The 19,991-nt window shown below is 44.0% G+C and overlaps 1 protein-coding gene across 1 annotated transcript in view; it reads right to left on the bottom strand.

Moving 5' to 3' along the window:
- agbl4 (AGBL carboxypeptidase 4) overlaps window positions 1–19,991 on the bottom strand; it is a 355,429-nt gene that overhangs the window by 15,482 nt on the left and 319,956 nt on the right. Inside the window, exons 9-10 of the mRNA XM_080877453.1 lie at window positions 18,970–19,081; window positions 4,150–4,302 (exon numbers count right to left, since the gene is read on the bottom strand). Of these exons, the coding sequence (XP_080733579.1) occupies window positions 4,150–4,302; window positions 18,970–19,081 (265 nt within the window). The remainder of the gene's footprint in view (window positions 1–4,149; window positions 4,303–18,969; window positions 19,082–19,991) is intronic.

Below are 19,991 nucleotides of genomic sequence, written 5' to 3'. Positions count from 1 at the left end.
TAGCGTAATTCAGTAGATAGCTCTGCAGCACAAAACATATCGGACATCTCTGGCATAACTTCATCACAGTTAATTCCTTACATTCTGTTGAAGAATCGCACACCCCAAACCTTTAATGAATCAGAAAATAAACACTAATGTTTTACCAAGTCTGCTTTATGTAGAAATAAGCTTGTGCTTGCAAGTTAACTATTTCTACATCTTAAATTTCACCTCAGTTCCTAAATGTCCACAAAACATGAATGCAAACTTCTCTTGCAGACACGAAGAGGCAGAGTGTGTTTAACTAAAATCAAGCCGTTTATTAAAGTGGTGGTGAAAATACTAAATGGGGTACAAGAGCAAACCTCAAGTGAGAAGTAAATCTAGTGTCCAGGAGCTGGAATACATGAGAAGAAAGTGAAGTGACACTCTGACAAAGACAAAGGGGAAGACGGGAACTATATTTACACAGAAGAGGGATTATGGGAGTGGAAGAGCTGGGGAGAACGAGACACAGGTGAACTAAATCACGGGAAACAAGACGCAGGAAGCAAAACTAAAAGCAAAGCACAAAGAACAATACTAAATTCAATAACAGGAACAAATACAAGAAGTAACACAAACACTAAGCACACCTGGAATCTCGTAATACTGATATAAACTAAACTGGAAAGTCCAAAAACCCGAAAATAGACCCAGGACCATGACACCTTCATGTCGAAGATCATCTCTGGTGGTGAAAGCTGGTTTCCAGTTAAAACTGATTTCAGCAGCTCAATGCTGAAGAGTGCAAAAACGAGGCAGGGCATCAGGTCAGGAGCAGAGGAGTGTGCTTTGTTTCCCAACAGTGCGCATTAAATCTCCTACAGAGTGTTAATAATACTAACAGAAGTCTGAGGGAGGACATTCAGCGCAAACAGCCTGAACTGTGGCACATTGCAACTTTTCCGGCTACATAAAAAGTATTACTAACACCTTAGGTTAGCCTTCCATAAATGAAAATCAAATAAAAATCATGTGAAGTGGTTGAATGGCTGTAACAAACCCATGACAGACCCAACCACATATTCGCACTTTCAAACACTTTATTTCCCGGTTGATGTCTCTACAACTCACGGCTGCTGCTTTTCAGCTGTCAGCCCCATACAAACACCACCAACAACAACAGGAGCTAGTTCATTCTTCTTCAATGCAGGTGAGGTGTAATTGCTGATGCCGCTTTAGTCGGTGTCAGCCTCACCGCAGCGGCGCCACAGACCACGCCCCGCCACATACCCCCATCACCCGACTGAGGCCGGGGAGCCATCCGGCCGAACCTACTGCGAGTAGGAGAGGGAATCAGCCACGACTGTCGGCATCTTCGGCCCATGGTCTAGCGGCAGGGATGTGTTAGACCCGGGTGCCGACCGCGTTTCCAGCGGAGGCAACGGAGCTGGTCTGCAGGCTGACCGCGTGGCAAGCGGTGGTGGTGCAGCAGATGCGGACGTGAGCCAAGGCTTACAGGCGACTTGGCAGGCAGCCGGCGTTGGCCTCTGGTGGAAGCGAGGCAGGTCCAGCTGGTGCGCAGACCCTCGACTCGGCCAGGGCAGGTCCCTTCCGCACTTTCCCCTGTCTCCAGCTGTGCAGAATCCCTGGCTCGCTGTCCGCCGGCTCAGACAGAGCATGCCCCTCCGGCGCCACGACCCCCAGCTCTGGCAGAGCAGGTGGCTGAGCACGACAGGGGCGTAATTTCCGGGAGGGGTTGGGGGTGGGATTCTGGCACCAGCTGCTCCCACCTGCAGAGTGGGTATGGGTGTGGAGGTAGGCTGTGTCCTGGCTGGCCTCACCCCAGGAGTCAGCACGGAGCAAACCGGACATCAGCTACTCTCATGAAGTCGAGGAACGTCAGTGGGGGCGGCTGTGACGGTATCGACCAGGACCCGAGCCGAGCTGCCAGATTTTGTATTAGCTGCATCCGGCACTCGGGCCGAAACACTGCCGCCTGCTCCCTCTGCGTGCCACCATTTGGGCCAGCGCCTCCATTGGCTGGCCAGGTCACAGTTCCGCAAATGTGAGATGATGGGTGGATCACTTTCAGGCTGGCATTCTGTTATTCATTCAGCTATCCAAACATCCAAAGGAACGTGTCTACTGGACAATGATATTCCTACGTTCAGCTGCTCCCTTGCTACAAGGGGTCGCCACAGTGGGTAGATGTCTGATTTGTCAGATTTTTATACTGGATACCATTCCAGCTAGTGGAGGTCTCACTGATATCACTACTTTTATTATTAGTGATTTCTTTACTTAGTGAATGCGGTATGTCCTTGTAGAACAGAAGTTGGGTTAGTCCACTTCTTACATAGATATAGATCTTGATTGAGTCATATCTACTCTAAAGTAACCAATGAAAGAAATTTTTTTTAAAAAGCTGCTGTGATTAGTATCTTCAGTGAAAACGTGTTTGTGCCTCGGAAGTTCTTTGAAGTAGTTTTGTACAATGTCATTTCAAAGATTGGCTGTAAATGGCTAAAGCAGGGGAAAAATTACATTTATTTTTAGTTCTGAGCTTGTCAGCTATACTACACGGCTATGATGCCGTCTTGGGAGGAGTGCATAGAAAAAAAAAGTTTCCATTCACTGTCACTCCACTCTGGTGCACTGAGAGTTGCCTTGCTGAAATGCAGACTTGGCTGCCACCAGTGGGAGTTTGCCATGATTGTGTTGTGCTGCTGCTGAATGGGCACAGGGACAAAAGCACAGTGAGGGAGATGACCCCTGGGCCAGCTGTCACACAAGCAATACAGAGAAACGAGAGAAGTTCTCCAGAAATAGCGTCGTACTTGTCCTTCGTAATGCGGCATAGAGTATATACGCTGACAATAAGTGACATTTCCATACGTGTGTGGCTGAACATCTGCCTGTCTGGCTTCCCTATGTGTCAATGGGCAATAAAGGTTATTCTTTATGATGTGTGTAAGTGGATCTGCTATGAAATGTCACTGTCACCGAGAGAACGAAGGTCAGTGGAAGGGACCCGGGGCTGAGACGAACCAGCTTGGCGGATAATGTATCTGTATGAAAAGGTGTTATAAGGTTCTGCACGTGTAGCAGGGTGGAGGAGCGTCACAGTCACTGAGTGAATATTTCCACCCACGTGCCCTTCTGTTCTTTTTTGCTGTTGTCCTTTGTTTCTCCTCCTCACCCCCTTCGGTTTGCACAATCCTTCCCGTCCAAAATAAACTCAGTTTTAGCCACCTAGGAGGGCGCTTTAGCAGAACACCTGCGTCACTCACACAGAGTCTCCTGGCCTACTTACAGTCCTGTGCTTCGTCATGACCTTCTGCTTGTTTTCTGTGCTTGGATACAACATAAATGCACATTCACCATTATGAGTATATGCATTTTTACACAATTGAGAATCCTTTTTAGATTTTACTTCTTTAGGACTCCAGGAAACCCGAACGCTATGCAAAAAAGCATTCCAGCTGTTGTTCTCGTAATCCTTATGCTTCAGCATTCCCTCTTTTTGCTCCCCTTCCCTTCACCCTTCCTCTAATCCTTGGACAAGGTGAAAATCGTTTCTGGAATGCATGCATTTGTACGATCTATGCTCAGAGTGGGTCTGCGTACGACTCTGTTCAGTAAAGGCAGCAAATTTGCATTATCCCATTTGACTGAAATCTAAATAGATTTCTGACCGTTTCTGATTAAAACGAAAGTCTGTTTTGCTTGAGGCACTGAAACCTCGTATAACACAACATTTAAAAAAATTACTGCAATTCTTGTGGATTTCCCCTGCCAGTAAATCCTCTACGCAGGCGAAAATACAGAGGATATTTTCATATTTTTGCTTGTGACTGCTGGGCACAAAGCACACTCTTAATTAATATGTGTGTAGTCTGTATTTTCCTCTCACCTAAAACCAAGCAGGTGTTTTTATTTAAAATCAACATCTTACCTCAAAGGCATGCAGTAAAAACGGAAAGGTACCCATTGCAAGCTACGTAAGTTCTCAACTGACTGCCACTAAGGTTGCAGCAGTTGGCAATTAAGTGCCTCGGTGAACACAGCATTGCCAGAATTTGCTGAGATATGACTATTTCATGTTCTCATTTCAAGCTAACCCGAAGGCCGAAGCTGGTGTAATTTTGGTCCCGAGCCCACTTGTCTGTCTGTATCACTTACAAAGGAGAAGTCTGGCGCGTTTTGGCACAGCAGTCGGGGGAAGACAGCCTGTCTCTGGACGCGCTCCTCGTCCTCAAACACGTTGCCATACATAAAGCCGTTCAGCATAGTGGAGTGGGCATGAACATCAATGTAGAACTCCAAACTGACTCTCTGATGGAGGAAAAGAGAAAGAGAACAGAGGGACAGGGAAACAGACAGATGATAAAAAACATCAGGTTAGCCGGGATACTTTTCTGTCAGTGAGCAACACTCCACATCAGAGATTCTCCACTGGGAGTAAGGAAAGTCCTCTCTCGGCTCTGGGGATACTTCGCCGGAGAGAGGCTTTCACCCATGGGATGACAACAAAACCCTCCAGACACCGAAAATACGCTGATACCTAAAAGGAGCCAACCACCCACACATAACTTCCATCAGGCTGTCCTTCTGAAGGGCACGGTTTCAGTACGTACATGGTCGGGTGAGCCAAGAGCAATATCGTGAAAATACACACGCTCAGGTGGACGTCGCAGATTCATCACGCACACCAAATGTATTTATCAGGTTAATACCGACTTCATATTGAGAGTGTAATGTCTTTTCTCTCTAGTACACTCTGTGTAAAATGGATTTGATAAGATCTGTTTCTCCAGCTTGACTCTGCTATCACTCAGTCTACACACACACACACACACACACACACACACACACACACACACACACACACACACACACACACACACACACACACACACACACACACACACACACACAGAGTTTGAGAGAGAGAGACTTTTATCTTATGATACAAATAAATGACATATTTTTCTGACCTCCAGCTACAACCTTTGCTATAATATGACAAGATGCAGGACCATCATCATACATGAGTATTACTCCAGATGCCTCCCACAAACACCGACTCTACCTACCAGCTGTGAGAATCACAACATTCCAGTTTGAAAGATTTAACATGATTTGTGCAACGTCACAAGATTTGATTTTTTTTTGAGTCAACAATCAGAGTGCAGATCAGAACAGCCAATTTAAAGAAGTGCAGTCACACTAATTCAAATGGCGTTTAATTAAAACACGTGACAACATGAAGTTCACACAGAAAAATAATTGAGTGTGACACAAAGAGTAAATTCACTCTATTTCTGAAAGCACTGCTAATGGGTGTGATTGTCTACAAACTGAGAACAATAGTTAGATGGCTCCTGGAAACATTAAAGTATATAATTATTGTAAAAGTATTCGATTTTTTCTTCTTTCCACATTCAAACCTTTGTTTTCTACAGCTGTGACTGACTTGCAGATTTTCTTTCTTGTGCCATTTCAAGTTATTAAGACACACTAGTACACACTAATTGTCAAAGCATCACTCAAAATGTGGATGGTAGTATTTATAGTATTATCTGGCAGTAGCGGTTTATCTGGTTTTTGCATTTCTCTCAATAAATGACAACATGCTGCGTAATTTAACTATATACAATTCAAAATAAACACAGACCTGCTTTTATCTCACACTGAGATTATAATTCCTGAACTGGAATCCTAAAGCGAAACAAGGTGTGGTGAGAGGACTGGCAAATATGACCTCACTTGGCTAAAACCTTCTCACTTCAGCAGTCTTACACTGGTTCTGACAAGGGCAAGCACACAAGCCCTCACACAACCCCCCCCCCCCCCCCCCCACACCCCCCCACACACACACCTCCAGACCCTTAACTCCAGAGCAACACCCGCCAGCGCCATCCCTCCTCTCTCCCTCCTCTATCTTATCACATTGTTCCCCTTTTCCTACTTTTATCCTTTCATTCTGCTTCTTTTCCTTCTTTATCTCTTCCCCTCCCTCCTTCCCACTCGGCTCATTAACGATTCCCTACCACACCTTGTTCCCCTGTGGGTCGTAAAGAGGAGGAGGGATGGAAGAATGAAAGGATGGAAAAGGAGAGAAGAGGGTATGGAGTGAATGAGGGGTCGAAGAAGGGAAGGATGGAGGTAGGAAAACCCAAAAGGAGAAGGGAACAGCAAAGATGGACAAAAGGCATATAAGGAAAACAATGCGCATGGCTGTGCGTATGTGTGAGTGTGTGGAGAGACAGTCGGGCAGCGGTGGGAAAACAGAAAAGCACAGAGATGGGGGTGGAAAGAGAGAGAAAAGGAGAGAATAAGTATATAAAGATGAACAGAGAGAGGGCAAAAATGAGAGAAAGACAGAAAGAGATAGAGAGAGACATAGAGATGTGTGTAGGGAGATTGGCAGGAGAGAGACTAGAGAGAGAGAGAGGGAAGCAGTGCTTGGGCGGCCCAAGCGACGCAGTGTGCCTGTGTTTGAAATTCCGCTCACAGCCAAAGCAATTTCCTGGCGGTGGCTGTGCTGTCAGCTGCTTGGCTGGCTGGCGGTGAAATATGGTGGCTGGGAGTCGGCCGCTAGCAGCCCCCGACAACCTGATGGATGGAGCCCCAGAGGAGAGGAACAGCAGCAGGAGAGGGTAGGGTTGGGTGGGGTAGGGGGAGCGTGGGGAGAGGAAGGGAGAAACAAGAGAAAAACAAAACAAACAAAAAAAAGAGCAAGATGGAACGAAGGTAAATGCAGCCAACTGAGCAGCGGTGGTGGTGGTGGGAGGGAGGCGGAGGGAGACGTGTATTAAGTATATGTACATGCATATGTATGTTTAAAGTAAAATAAAAGGTAAAAATAAAAGAGCGAGGGCAAAGAATTCAAAAGCAAATCAGGAGGAAGATGGAGAAAGTACAGAAAGGGAGAGAGCAGGAAAGGAAGCTCAAGGTGTGCCAGGCAAAGCCGGGGAAACCAGCCTAATAATCTCCTGGCTCTCCCCATATGTGGAGGGGGAGGAGTGAGAGGAATAAGAGGAGGAGAAGGTAGAAACGGCTAGATTGGAGGAGGGCGGGCAAGCAGGTAAATGGTAGATTGGGTGCAGATTAGAGGTTAAACGGGTGTTACATGGCTGTGTGGAATAACAGTGAGCCTTAGGTGTGTGTACACTTTAATCAAATGTATGTAGAAATGCAAAAACTATTATAAATAACACTGTGAACAGCCTGCCAGCTGACTCTAGGCAATGTCTCTTGAGGCCAGAAGACAAAATAATATCTTATCAACTAAGAATTCATCTTAAATGTTGTTGGGTTATTGTTATCCTGCCTCTTCCCAAACCCCAAACACATACACGTTAGTTTATCTGACAGCTGGCTGTATAAACATCGACATGGGTGTGGATTGATGTCCGTTTCTGTGTGTTAACCTTGCGATGAATTGGCTCACTCTAGCTGCGATGGCTCCTTTCCCCCCATGACCTCAACAACATAACGTAATGCATGTAGAGATTATTAATCTGCAGCAACTTAATTTTAGAGTAAAAAACAAACCATGCCCCAAAGTACACAAAGTATACTGACTGCCTTTTCTAGATTCCTTTTGCCAATTTATTCTGGAGACTGAAAGCGAGCCCACAGACTCATGGAAGAAAAAGCTGAGCTTCAGGAACACTGTAAAGAGAGAAGTTGAGTTACCTGACTCACATATTCATGTTCACAAAGTGAGACAACCAGATAATCCTGATAAATCTATAAGCGCTATAAAGCTGTGTAATAACTCTTCATTCTGTGACAGGTGAACACACCTGTCAGGCATATGATCCCACACATATTTTTGTATTATACCTTCATGCCGTTGTTTTCCTTAGATTTATAGTGTACATATTATTCTCCCCAAAAGGAAGGAAGCTGTAATCGGTTCTGTTTGTCTGTCTTTCTGTTTGTTAGTTAGCAGGGGGAGTTAGTTATCTTGTCTATTGATCTATCACCTTCAGTTCTATCATTTCAATGCTCTAATCTAAACCCACATGGTTGCCACATGCTACAAAGGTCTCCTTCGCACTATATTGTGAAGGACACTAAAAAAGAGGCAGTAACAGCCATGGCACCCCCACAATGTCATGTCCATGCTTAATACAATGTTCAGCTAATGCCCTGCCAATCAAACTGAGACGGTTCTGAAGGCCCCACCAGTGTGATTGATGCTTCAATTAACAACCCGCTCTGACCTCCAAAATTGTTCATTTGAAATTGTAATTAAGCAATTAGGGGCAATTAAGAAACAGAGACTACTGAAAAAAAGTCAGAAGACAATTTGAGAGTGCGAGAGAGAGAAACAGAGAGTGAGCGAGTGTCCAAATGAAACCTCTCAGAGAGAAACAAAAGCCGCAGAAACTCCAGGGAACTCTCAACTTGCGGTGAACTTGCAGTGGCGGAAAACAGTTTAGTGTAAAACCTAGAAGGTCAAATGAATGAATTTTGTCAGACAAGTACTTATCTGCTGCATATTAATTAGAGCAGGGTGCGGGGGTGCGATGAGGGCCGTAAATGCTGGGCTTATCTTTACACGGAAAGGAAAAAGGAGCTGATTGAAGCAGGATTACAAGCTCCTGAATAAAGCTCTTGGCATCAGCAGCATACCTTTTGGGGAGAAGGGGAACTGCTGCTTGTTCAGGAGAAAAAAAGTTAAGTCTACTAGCATAATGCATTTTATCCCACATTAATTATCCAGTATAACACCTGTGGGAGGACTGTTGTGCATTTTTCTGTCTGCAATATGGCAGTATATGAAGCACTGGCAGTTACAAAGAAAGGGACGTTGCTAGCCCCTTTGACAAGTTCACAGCTGATTCATTCAAAAACAATGAAGGGACTTTAAACGTGAGCTCAGGGGCGGAAAAATAAAGCTAAAGAAGAGACCTGAGTCTGGCTCCAACAGAAGCCACTCCTCCTGTTAAACTATACAGCACAAGTAAGCGTGATGCAAGCAACTGGAGATAAAGTATCTGAATTTCAGGAGCAGGACCACGCCTCCAAACACGCTCCTCCCGGTTCTCATCTATATATGTTCCCCCAGTTCTACAAGCTGTTTGTTCTCGTTTCCTCCCTCCCATTTTCAATTCTTTAACGTCTTCACTTCTACTTAGTACATGGGGATCTGCCAGGCCCGGGAGCCGCTGCCAGTCCCCTTCGAGGCCTTCCCCAAACCACAGTTCATGTCCAAGCCATTCACCTTTACCTACTAAAACCCTGTCAAGCCTCAAATGAGGACGTGGGCCCAGCGAGTGAAATAAATACCTTAAATAAAATGGTGCAAAAAAAGATTTTGTTCTAGCCAAACCGTTAGCAAGTTGCTAGTAGTTGTCGCTGTGAGAAATTGGTCACAAACGAGTATGTAGCACAGCACTGAAAACCTCTTTGAGATTGGTCTTGTTGATAACAGATTGCCGAGTTGCCTGTAGTTTGGATGGAAGATGCTAATCGCTCTCTGAGCAGAAACAGATGATTTGCTTTCAAAGTAAAAGTTGAGTCTTAGCGCTGCAACCAGCTTTTTTCAAAAGCCACAGCTCAGTTTGAAGGCATCACGTCTCTGGTTCTGACTTGTGCGGCATTTTCACCACCACTTGTAAGGAAGTTTGCAAGTGTTGACAAGTCGGCATCCTCCATGCAGGCTACAGACAGCCGCTGTAATCTGCTAGCAATCACGAGGAGATCTGTGATGCAGCATCTTCTTTGCCACCAATTTCACTCAATGACAGCCAGCAGCCTCCAGCAACCTTTCCTCAAATGGTCTAGGAATACACATTTTTCCTGGAGGTTGCTAGGGGGTCAACAACCAACCTCTAGGCCTCTGTGACTGAAGCCTAATTTCCATCTTCAGAGATTTAAACAAACCGCGGATTTATCAGGAGCTTGGATACTTTGATTGTTAGTTGGATTCTGACCAGACTGCTAACTTTCTGCTAGGTGTCATCTAGAAACACCTATTGGCTGCGTCTGTTTTATGTAAAATGGGGTCCACAAACCAATGAGAGATGTTTCAAAAAACCACTATAGGAAACAATCACCAGCAGTCTCTGTTTGCGGTGTATTGCATACTTCTTCAAAATGTAGAGGCCTCCTGTGCTTACATATATCTGGATACGTCCACCCATCCATTCTTTTCCGCTTATCCAAGCGAGGGAAGTCTGGAAAGATGGTCAGTCTGCCACAGGGTTAACACAGACAACCATTCAGACCTATGGGCGATGTCGAATCATCAGCTAACCTAACCCCACAAACTACATGTCTTTCAACTGTGAACGAGAGAGAAACCACGCAGACACGGGGTCAGCTAGATCCTGGATTCCAACACAGGACCTTATCGAATAAACCAGTTTACTTGATAGGTCTTTCCAGAAAATGGTCACTTCCAAACCCAAGTCAGGTGGCAAAATCAATTCCTAACAGCATATTTTCTATGAAGAAGGCACTGTTCTATTATGGAACCAAGTTAGCGTTAAATATTCTTGCCGGGGAAAGTTTCCCGCATGAAAGGAATTAACATAATGACACTTAAACAGTGTAAAAGTCTAACCCTTATTTCATTAGTTAGAGGAGCTGATTCAGGTCACAGGGGCACATGGTTAGTGACCCACTAATGATGTAGAAGTGACAGAACATGGCAGATGGCATGACCTGCTTCATGGATGAGAGTAAATGACACAAAACTCTGCCACCGTCTGTCTCCATCTATCTGATTTTCTCCTCTCTCCTTCGCCCTCTCAGTCTGCATCATGCTCTCAAATTGATGGTGGTATTTGTCTGTTTATGAACACAGAGGTGACTTGTAATCAGGCTGAACGGGCACAGGCAGCTCTCTGCTTCAGCCCTTTTAGTGTCACATAAGCTGTCACATCTGTTGGGAGGGCTTGCCAGGAAAGCACAGGAAGGGGAAGCGAAGGAGCGTAATAGGTACAGAGAGGAAAATGTGATAAGAAAAGAGAGCAAGAGGGGAGCCGCAGAAAAAATAATCTGAAATATTATGTTAAAAATTAAGGTAAAATCCTTTGAACTAAGTTGTGAAAAATCGCATAAAAATCGCCAGAGTATGAGAGCTTCATCTGTATCTTCCTGTGAAAAGCAGACAATTCAGCTTCCAACGGAGGGAGAATAAAGAGTGGGATGTTGGAGGAATAGAAACGACGCAGGGATGATGGGGAAAAATTGGCCGTAAATCTCAGAAATGGATCAGAAATGGTTGGCTGACACCAGAGGACGTTTTAACACACACAGAGAGAGGGGAGGGAGAAGACAGAGAGGCGAAGAAAAAGACAAATAGATGTGCAAACCGCACACACAGGTCGCTAACTTCACACATAAGGCGATTCTGACCGTTGAACAAAAGAGACAGATGTGGAAAAAGAGAGTGTGGAGCAGTCAGTGTAGAAGAAGTAGGGCATTAGGGAGGATTTCAAGGTGCAAAATCAATCTGGATGCTGTGACAGGACCTAATACGTTTGTTTCGGGGAGAAAATTAATTTTCTAATATTAAAAAGGTCAAAAATAAGCCAAAGCAACAATGACCTCTTTGTCATCCTTAACAAATTATCCAAAATGGCAACGTCAGATTGGTGGGGATACATCGGCCAGTGATGAATGCTTCTGGTAATCAGCCAATCAAAAAGAATTCTTCTCCTGCTTTTGATAAATGAGCTGGAAAAGCAACGCTTTAGGAAGGAGATGGGTCCATTTGTTTCTTTGGTCTCTTCTCTTTCCCCCCCTCCCTCTCCATTTCTCTATTTTCAAAACAAACAACAGGGTAGCTTGGGAACAGATTATAGCTCCTTGCATCACTGACTCTTTCAGCCATTTTCCCTGCTGACCAATGTTCAGCTGCAGATGGTAAATGATGGAATTTTCTGAAACAGTCTGAGCAAATATGCCTTGAGATGGATGGAGGGAAAGTTTACAAGCAGCTTATAAGCAAATGCTTAGGTCTCATTCGCACATGGGCTTTACTCGATTACATTTACTACGTCAAAAAACACAAAACACACACGCACAGATGCATATGAACAATTACGACTGGAAGCAGTGATGTATCACCAGCTCATCATCTGCTCCTGTGGCTTTAATAGGAACAAACCCTTACACTATTATAAGAATACAAAATGAGCATCTTAATGTGGTCCTACACATTCTGCACCCACAAGTATGCGAGGGTTTGCTTGTGTTTGAGCGATGCAAATTTTATCACCAGAGGGTGAACCCGAGGCTCCTGGCACCCCACCACACTACAGTCCTCCACCTATGTACGCACGTTTCAAGCTGATGCCAAGTGAACTTTGAAAAAATAAAAATAAAACAGGTCTCACTCCACCCTTTGCCCAGAGTAGGTAAAGGGTGGAGTGCCCACTCCGGGTCAGGGACGAGACCCTGCCCCAAGTGGAGGAGTTTAAGTATCTCGGGGTCTTGTTCACGAGTGATGGGAGAAGGGAGCGAGAGATCAACAGACGGATTGGTGCAGCGGCTGCAGTGATGTGGACGCTGTACCGGTCTACTGGTCGATCTACACCCCTACCCTCACCTATGGTTACAAGCTGTGGGTAGTGACCGAAATAACGAGATCACAAATACAGGCGGTGGAAATGGGTTTCCTCTGAAGGGTGGCTGGCCTCTCCCTTAGAGATAGGGTGAGAAGTTCGGCCATTCGGGAGGAGCTCAGAGTAGAGCTGCTGCTCCTCCACATCGAAAGGAGCCAGTTGAGGTGGTTCGAGCATCTGACAAGGATGCCTCCTGGGTGCCTCCTGGGCGACGTTTTCTGGGCATGTCCAACCGGGAGGAGGCCCCGGGGCAGACCCAGGAAACGCTGGAGAGATTACATCTCTCGGCTGGCCTGGGAACGCCTTGGTGTTCCCCCGGATAAGCTGGATAGGTGGCTGGGGGGAGGGAGGTCTGGGCTTCTCTGCTTGGGCTGCTGCCCCCACGACCCGGCCCCGGATAAGCGGAAGAAAATGGATGGATGGATGGAAAATAAAACAGGCAATTGAGTACACTCTCCGCGTCTAAGTAGGGACCTCTTTCCTGCTACCTTATAAATATTAACCACACAAACTCCTAAAACAAATGGGAGTCTTTGACTGATTAATTGGCAACAATATTCCCTGTGCTACAATAAAGGGCACTTCCCAAAGACACGGCGAGCACACAAAAGATCCACACTGTCTCCACTGCACTGTGTGAAACTCCATCATTATGCCCAGCGAGACAGTTTGAAATTAGCAAAGCAGCATAAACAAGAGCACAGCGGTGATGACAGTGAAGGACGACGTGCACTTTTTGGAGTGATTATGATCGACGTTTATTGTTGGCTTAAATTTACTGATGTAAGGTTTGAGTTTTACCCCAGTAACAACCAGTCAGGTACATCCAGCTTGTGAGACCTCATCCCTTTGATTTTACTTCAGGAATCTGGTGAGACTTATTTTGATTCAATCATGTAAAGTGCGCCAAAGAAGTGCAGGTGTCTGATTCTCAGTGTGATCAGTAGTGACATTTAAAATCTCAGGCAGTAATTTAAATCAATACTGAACTAAAAAAACAAAAAAAACAACAACCAAACCAAAAAAAAAAAAAAAAACTGAGCAAAGCCTTTGAGAACCTTTGGGCAGAAAGCTAAACTATCTTATTACAATCCTCTACAATGGAGAGAGAGATTGGTTTCTAATTAATCACCTGTCAACAAATTAACTGAAAATAATGTGTCACATTTTTATTGCCAATGTGTGAATAGAGCCTCAGTGTGCAACGCTAGCTTCTAATATCAACAAGCAACTGGCTCCTTACAGAAAGGTTACATTTTATCTACTTAAGCCAATTGAGCACGCAAATAGCGCTGGAAAAATACCTCAAATCTTGAATATAGTTCACACTCTTACACTGTTTGATATAATATACAGAGTAACATTAGTCACGTGCAGGGTCGAGATGTTGCCTACATTTCTTGGTCACAAATGGCTCAGTCACACTAGAGCGAAAATTAAACAGCAACCTCCTTGAAACAACGAAAAATCAGTGGTTGCTAATACCTGTTGCTAACAGCTGCAGTAAACAACCGGTCGCCCAGAGGTTGACCGTGCAACACCCTTAACATGGAGGCAACCACATTACTCGTTATGCGATTGCACAAGTCGCCTGGTGCAAGGCAACCTGTCTCCAAATAACTGTGGTCTGACTGGGACTGTCTGCAGTCACTCTCAGACAGATTAGTGAACGTTTTCAAATAATAACCATCTCGTTTATAACAGTTAATTTGAGTCAGTCGTGTGTAATGTGTGTTTTTGCAATAGGGAAGTCAGCTCTCCTTATATTCCTATATGAAGCCGAGGTTGGTGAGTATGCATGTCATTTTGCAGCTAAATTGCCATCCTTCAGCAACTCTGCCTGTATTTTGGGAAGATATTTCTGTTCTTGACAAAAGTTCATCACTGGAGTATTGCAAAAAAAATGCATAAAAATTGTCAACTTGATCCCATTTAATTGCAAAGTGATAGCAGACTCCATCCCCAAATGTTTGCAGCAGATGGCCCCGCCCCTTCCTGAGCCTGGTTCTGCTGGAGGTTTCTTCCTGTTAAAAGGGAGTTTTTCCTTCCCACTGTCGCCAAAGTGCTTGCTCATAAGGGGTCATATGATTGTTGGGTTTTTCTCTGTATCTATTGTTGTACGATCTACTGTACAATATAAAGCACCCTGAGGCAACTGTTGTTGTGATTTGGCGCTATATAAATAAAATTGAATGAATTGAATCTTTTACTGCATGCTACTGTAATTGTCTTTAAGTGATAAGTGACTGCGAGCAATCGCAGACCTGGTCCCCGTCTTCGAAGCAGCTTCAAATTGTGTTGGTGCTGCTGTCTCCAAGCACTGTTTTCTGTGACTGGAGCATAGTAAAAATGATGTCAGTAAACACACATCTCCTGGAGATCATACAGAAAAAATCGGCTGACAACCATTAGTTGTTTTTTAAATGCTGAGGAATTACAAACTGGGGTAAACAGTGTATTTGTTTATGTTTGATGAATAGATTATTTTAAAATGAAACATTCACTGCTTCGCTATATCTGCAAACACCTGTACACTTTGATTTAGTTTCCTCCACAGGAGGAATATTTAATCATCATTTTTATGCGGGCACTATTTCTTTGGGTGCAATTAATTTATTTCCCTCCCGCCAAACTGTTGCTGTTCAGTTTTTCTGCATTTATAGATCAATAAAAACAGTTACCAGAAACTGTGAGCTGGTTGATGGGACCTAAGTCTCTGATTTTCAAAACATCAGTTCTTGTTTAGGTCAGATTCTGCATAAACATGGGTGCGCTCCGAAAAGTGTTGAATTTCTCCATAAATATTAGTCAAATAAAAGTTTTCAGCCATCAGTGGTAATGCAGTGTAGATTGCTTCTGCTACAAGCTTTGATTTTAAATGGCACTTGTCTGGAAAGCTCCTTACAGTTATTGAAGTCATTGCCTGAACAGAACAAGGAAGTTATTTTACCAACAGAAAGCGAGTGTTGCTGCATTCACAATGACTGGGAATCACTTTGGAGTGACTAAGGTATGCGTCTCAAGAACGGTAGATGGAGTTTGAAGCTGAATGCTGGTAGGCTCCTTTGTGACTTTGAATTATGATGCCTTATGCATAGAAATGTGGGTGTTTAAAGAAGTAAAGAAGTCGTGGTGACACGGCCTTGGGGTCAGATTTATGTTCATAATGGCTCACAGCAACTTCAACCTGAGATGAGATAGAACTGTTAACTTGTTACACGACATTTCGATCTTCCATCGCAACATTTATTGGCTAATCGTTACTTTTTATGTCATGATGCTCATTTAAATGCATAAACTGCTTATGATAAACTACGCCCTGAAGTGGTGACTTATTGCCGCTGGCATATCTGGATTTGATCTTGAAATCCAGGTTTGAGACACATATTGGACTTTTGAATATAAGAAGAGGTCAACAAATTATCTACATGATGTTAGAGCTGTATTAGCAAACCACCCAAATTAGGCAAAATGCAAACAGAGATGTACACACAGAAAAAACAAAACAAAAGTCGACTTACATGTATCTGCTGCCATTTCAAAAGAAAAAAAAGAGAAAAAAGTCTGTCTAAAAAAAAATCTTAGGGAATTTTTTTCTGTAAGTTCTGTAAGTAAGTCATCGTGTCACAGTATTTCGTTTGGGCCTGGGTTTGACTGCACCGTTGCAACACCTTCATTAGTTGCTTTTTTAGCCATTCTGTTGTAGATCTGCTGCTGTGTTTGGGAACTTTTTCATATTGCATGGCAGCATACATCTGACACTGAATGCCAGATGCACATTTGACTTGAATATTTTGGTATAGAGAGGTGTTCACGGCTGACTCTATGTCTTTAAGATGCCTGGGTCCACCATTCCTCCACCACCGTGCTTGACAGCTGGTATTAGGTGTTCGTGCTGACATGCTGTGTTTGCTTTTTGCTCTTAATCGCTGTGCATTATCTCCAAATATCTACAGTTTGGTCAGGTCCATACGAAGGAGTTCTTGTGATTTGTTCAGATGCAACTTTCTAAAGCTAAGCTGCACATGGTTTTTTTTTGTTGTTGTTTTTTAAGAGCTTTTTCCTGGCAATCTTTCTAAACATTAAAACTTAACATTTAACATGCTAACTGAAGCCTGAAGCCTGTAGAGTCTGATATAGCTTTACTGTGATGTCTAGTCCTGGGTTTATGTTAACACACACTTGAATACTCCAGACCTGCAAACTGCTAAAACTCCTGGTTTTATCGCGGTGCTTACACTCTCTGCTGATCACTTAATCAAGAGCATTAGCAGCGCTTGGTTGCGCCTTACCTCAAGTCCTATGGTAATGGAATACTTCTTTTTCATAGGGCTCACTATATGTTCTCATGTCATGTCAAAAGTTGAAGCTGCAATTCCAGCAAACCTAAGTTCTTTGAATTTTGATGTTGGAGTTTGTTGTTATGAGTTGGAAAACTCGTTACCATTTAAAAGGTCATCTGTAGCCAGCAGACACTGTTAACATTACTGCAATTGCCCTGTGAAGGCATCATTATGAAAACCTGCACTCTTAACACCTTTTTAGACAGCTAACATGAAGCAGCGACATTAAAATGGCAAACCGGGGCTGCTGTTCAAACTGTTTTTAGTTTACTTGCTGTGACTCTGCAGTCCCTGAAAGCTGCCACCCACCTGTTTGACTGACGTGCTGAATTTGGGGGAACTGTACTGCAGTGCCTAATGTGCCAGTTGGATATTTTAAAGCTATACGATGATGAATATTCTACAGAACGGGCGAGCGTGGGTCAGGATATTTATGTTTAATTTATACTTTACAGCAAGCAAAGATTGTGTAATGTTAAGAGGGGCAATCAGTTATATTTTAGCGATTGCTCCTTTAGCGGCGGCTCAAACAGTCACTGATTAATTCAACAGTCTCTCAACTGCTTCCTTAATATGGTTTAAGTGTTATCAATGCTTAATTGTTTGGTAGTGTTATGAATAATCCAGATTCCCAGGTCTTCAAGCTTATTCTAGCTTTTGTATTTTAAACAAATAACCACGCAGAGTTACCAGCTAGTAAATGGACCACATACAGTATGCTAGCTTAGCCCAACTGTTCTGCTGTGGCTGCTGCTGCTCTCCTGTTAATGGAGTCCTCCAGCAGAGCCCTCCAACCATGGTAGCCTCATTAGACTCTATGCCCGCTGAGTGAGATGAGCATGAATGGAGGGCAGCAGCACAGGGCCTCCTGGCTGCAGAGTTGGCATCGAAACTGGCATCTGGGAGCCCCAGACATGAGTAGTGTGTCTGATTAACTGGCTGTGGCGAAAGAGAGACAGAACAGGAGAGGTTGCCCAAGCTTCCAAATTAACTCTGCAAGACTGAAGGCAATCATCGGGGAGAAGGGGGCTACAGCACGACAAGTGCTGGTGGATGGTTATCAATAGAAAAGGAGAAGGAATTCAAGTCTTCTGACCCGCAGGAGTGGACTCGGGAAACATATGGTCTAATTCTGTGATATCGACTGGGCTCTTCATTTACCCAGCAGTACTGCTACAATTAGCATATTTTATTGTAAAACAATCTTCCATTAATTGTATCTGCTTGAGAATGAATGTGTGCAAATGTGCTGAAAAAGACTCGGTATAGTATCTTTTTAAAAACGAAATGCATCTGACAGAGAATAAGAACGCGCGTTTCAGGATGAAAACACATTACATTCACTCATCCATGTTTCTAAGCAGTGCTGCAGTTTTGTGGCTGTTTGTTTGTGTACATTCTGTGTCTGTTTGCTCAGGCGAGTATGTGTGAGTATGTGTGTGAGTGTGTGTGAATGACAGGCATGAGTGGATCACCCTGCCATGACAGAGTCTATCGATCAGCGTGTCAGCGTCGAGGGAAAAGGTTAATCTGCCCGATGCCAGCCCCGCGCCTCACCCCATCTCTGGCCTGCCCTGCATCCCGCCCCAGCCTGCTCCCTCTCTTATCAGGATTAGAGGAGTGTACAAAAGGGCAGAGTATTCCCAGGACACACGCTGACCTTCAGTAATCCCACCAACCTGCCGCTCTGCTTATAATTAACATCAGGAACAAAGATGAAAAATCCCTAGCCTCCCTGTGTAGCGTTCCTCCAACTGAAAGTCTCAAAGTAGAGAAGGAAAAAGTTACAGTAGATTTAAAGACTGAAAGCACACAGTCTTGCTTCAGTAATATGTTTTGAATGGCCAGGAGAGCCTAGCTGACATTCTAGAGGTGCTGACTGGCCTCCTCATGCTCCCCAGCGCACACACCCTAAACACAGACTGGAGAAACATGCTGAACCAAGCAGGGAGAAAGAAAACTGTTCTTGGGCTCAGTAGACGCTACTGTGGAGAAGGAATGTTGAGCACATAACAGAGGACTGTGTCTGTTCGCGTGCATGTGTGTGTGTGTGAGAACACACTCACCGGGTCTTGGTTCATCTGCACTATGAGTTGTTTCACAGCGTGCAGTGTGGGGTGGGCCCACGGAGAGGGATCCTGCCAGTGTCGATTCAGGTCGAAGCCCATCAGAGAACACCTGTACACACAAGCATGCGCGTGCACGCACACGCACACGCACACACACACACACACACACACACACACACACACACACACACACACACACAGATAATGGAAAATCAAATGCGGTTTGCCTTACAAATGACTAAAGGCACCTTGTGGCCACAAACGGTGCAAAGTTGCACTTGCTCAAAGCTTAAGTTTAAAAGTGACCTCTTGTCTTTTTTATACAGTTCTTCACTAATTAAAAGATGGTTTTAGTATCACATGCTGAGACTGCCGCGTTATAAAAATGATATAAAAAAAAAAAGCATCCCTGTGCCTGAAATCACTTCCTTACTTAAATGACTGAGTAATTTCTTTAAAACATTCAGGATATCAGGTTTGTAAATTGTCATCTTTTTTCTTTTTTTCAGCACTTTGGTTTCTTTGTAAAAAGCTCCAAATATACAAACACGGAATAAAAGATGGAAGCAGCATCAGTGTAAATTGTAAAATGTGTAAACATGCATTCTTTTTAATGGACAGCAGGGGGCGACTTCACTGTTTGCAAATAGGTTTTGACTGTACACAAAACAGCCCTCGACTCCTTGCCTCTGTGACCTCAGTAAATACATTTCTGATGACTTTAAGGGCTTTTTCACTTTTTACTGAATAAAACTATTAAAGTTATAAAGGAGGATCGTAAAGTGCATTCTCTAACTAACTATTTATCAGTCACAATTCATTAGCCAATCAGCTTGTGGTGTCCTCGGTTTCACTGTATGGTTGCAAAACACCAACGCTCAGCTTGAGGGCTCTGTAACCAGTGGGTGGCGTCACGATGGCTATCTTTCTACTACGAGTATACTAGCATTTATTGCACACTCGAAATTCAAATCCTCTAATAAAAGGGCAGCTGCTAAATATGATGCCCTACATAGTAA

This window comes from Rhamphochromis sp. 'chilingali', assembly GCF_963969265.1.
Source record: "Rhamphochromis sp. 'chilingali' genome assembly, chromosome: 3".
Taxonomy (NCBI): domain Eukaryota; kingdom Metazoa; phylum Chordata; class Actinopteri; order Cichliformes; family Cichlidae; genus Rhamphochromis; species Rhamphochromis sp. 'chilingali'.
The sequence above is the reverse complement of the archived record's forward strand: the minus strand, read 5'-3'. Positions and strand labels throughout refer to the sequence as shown.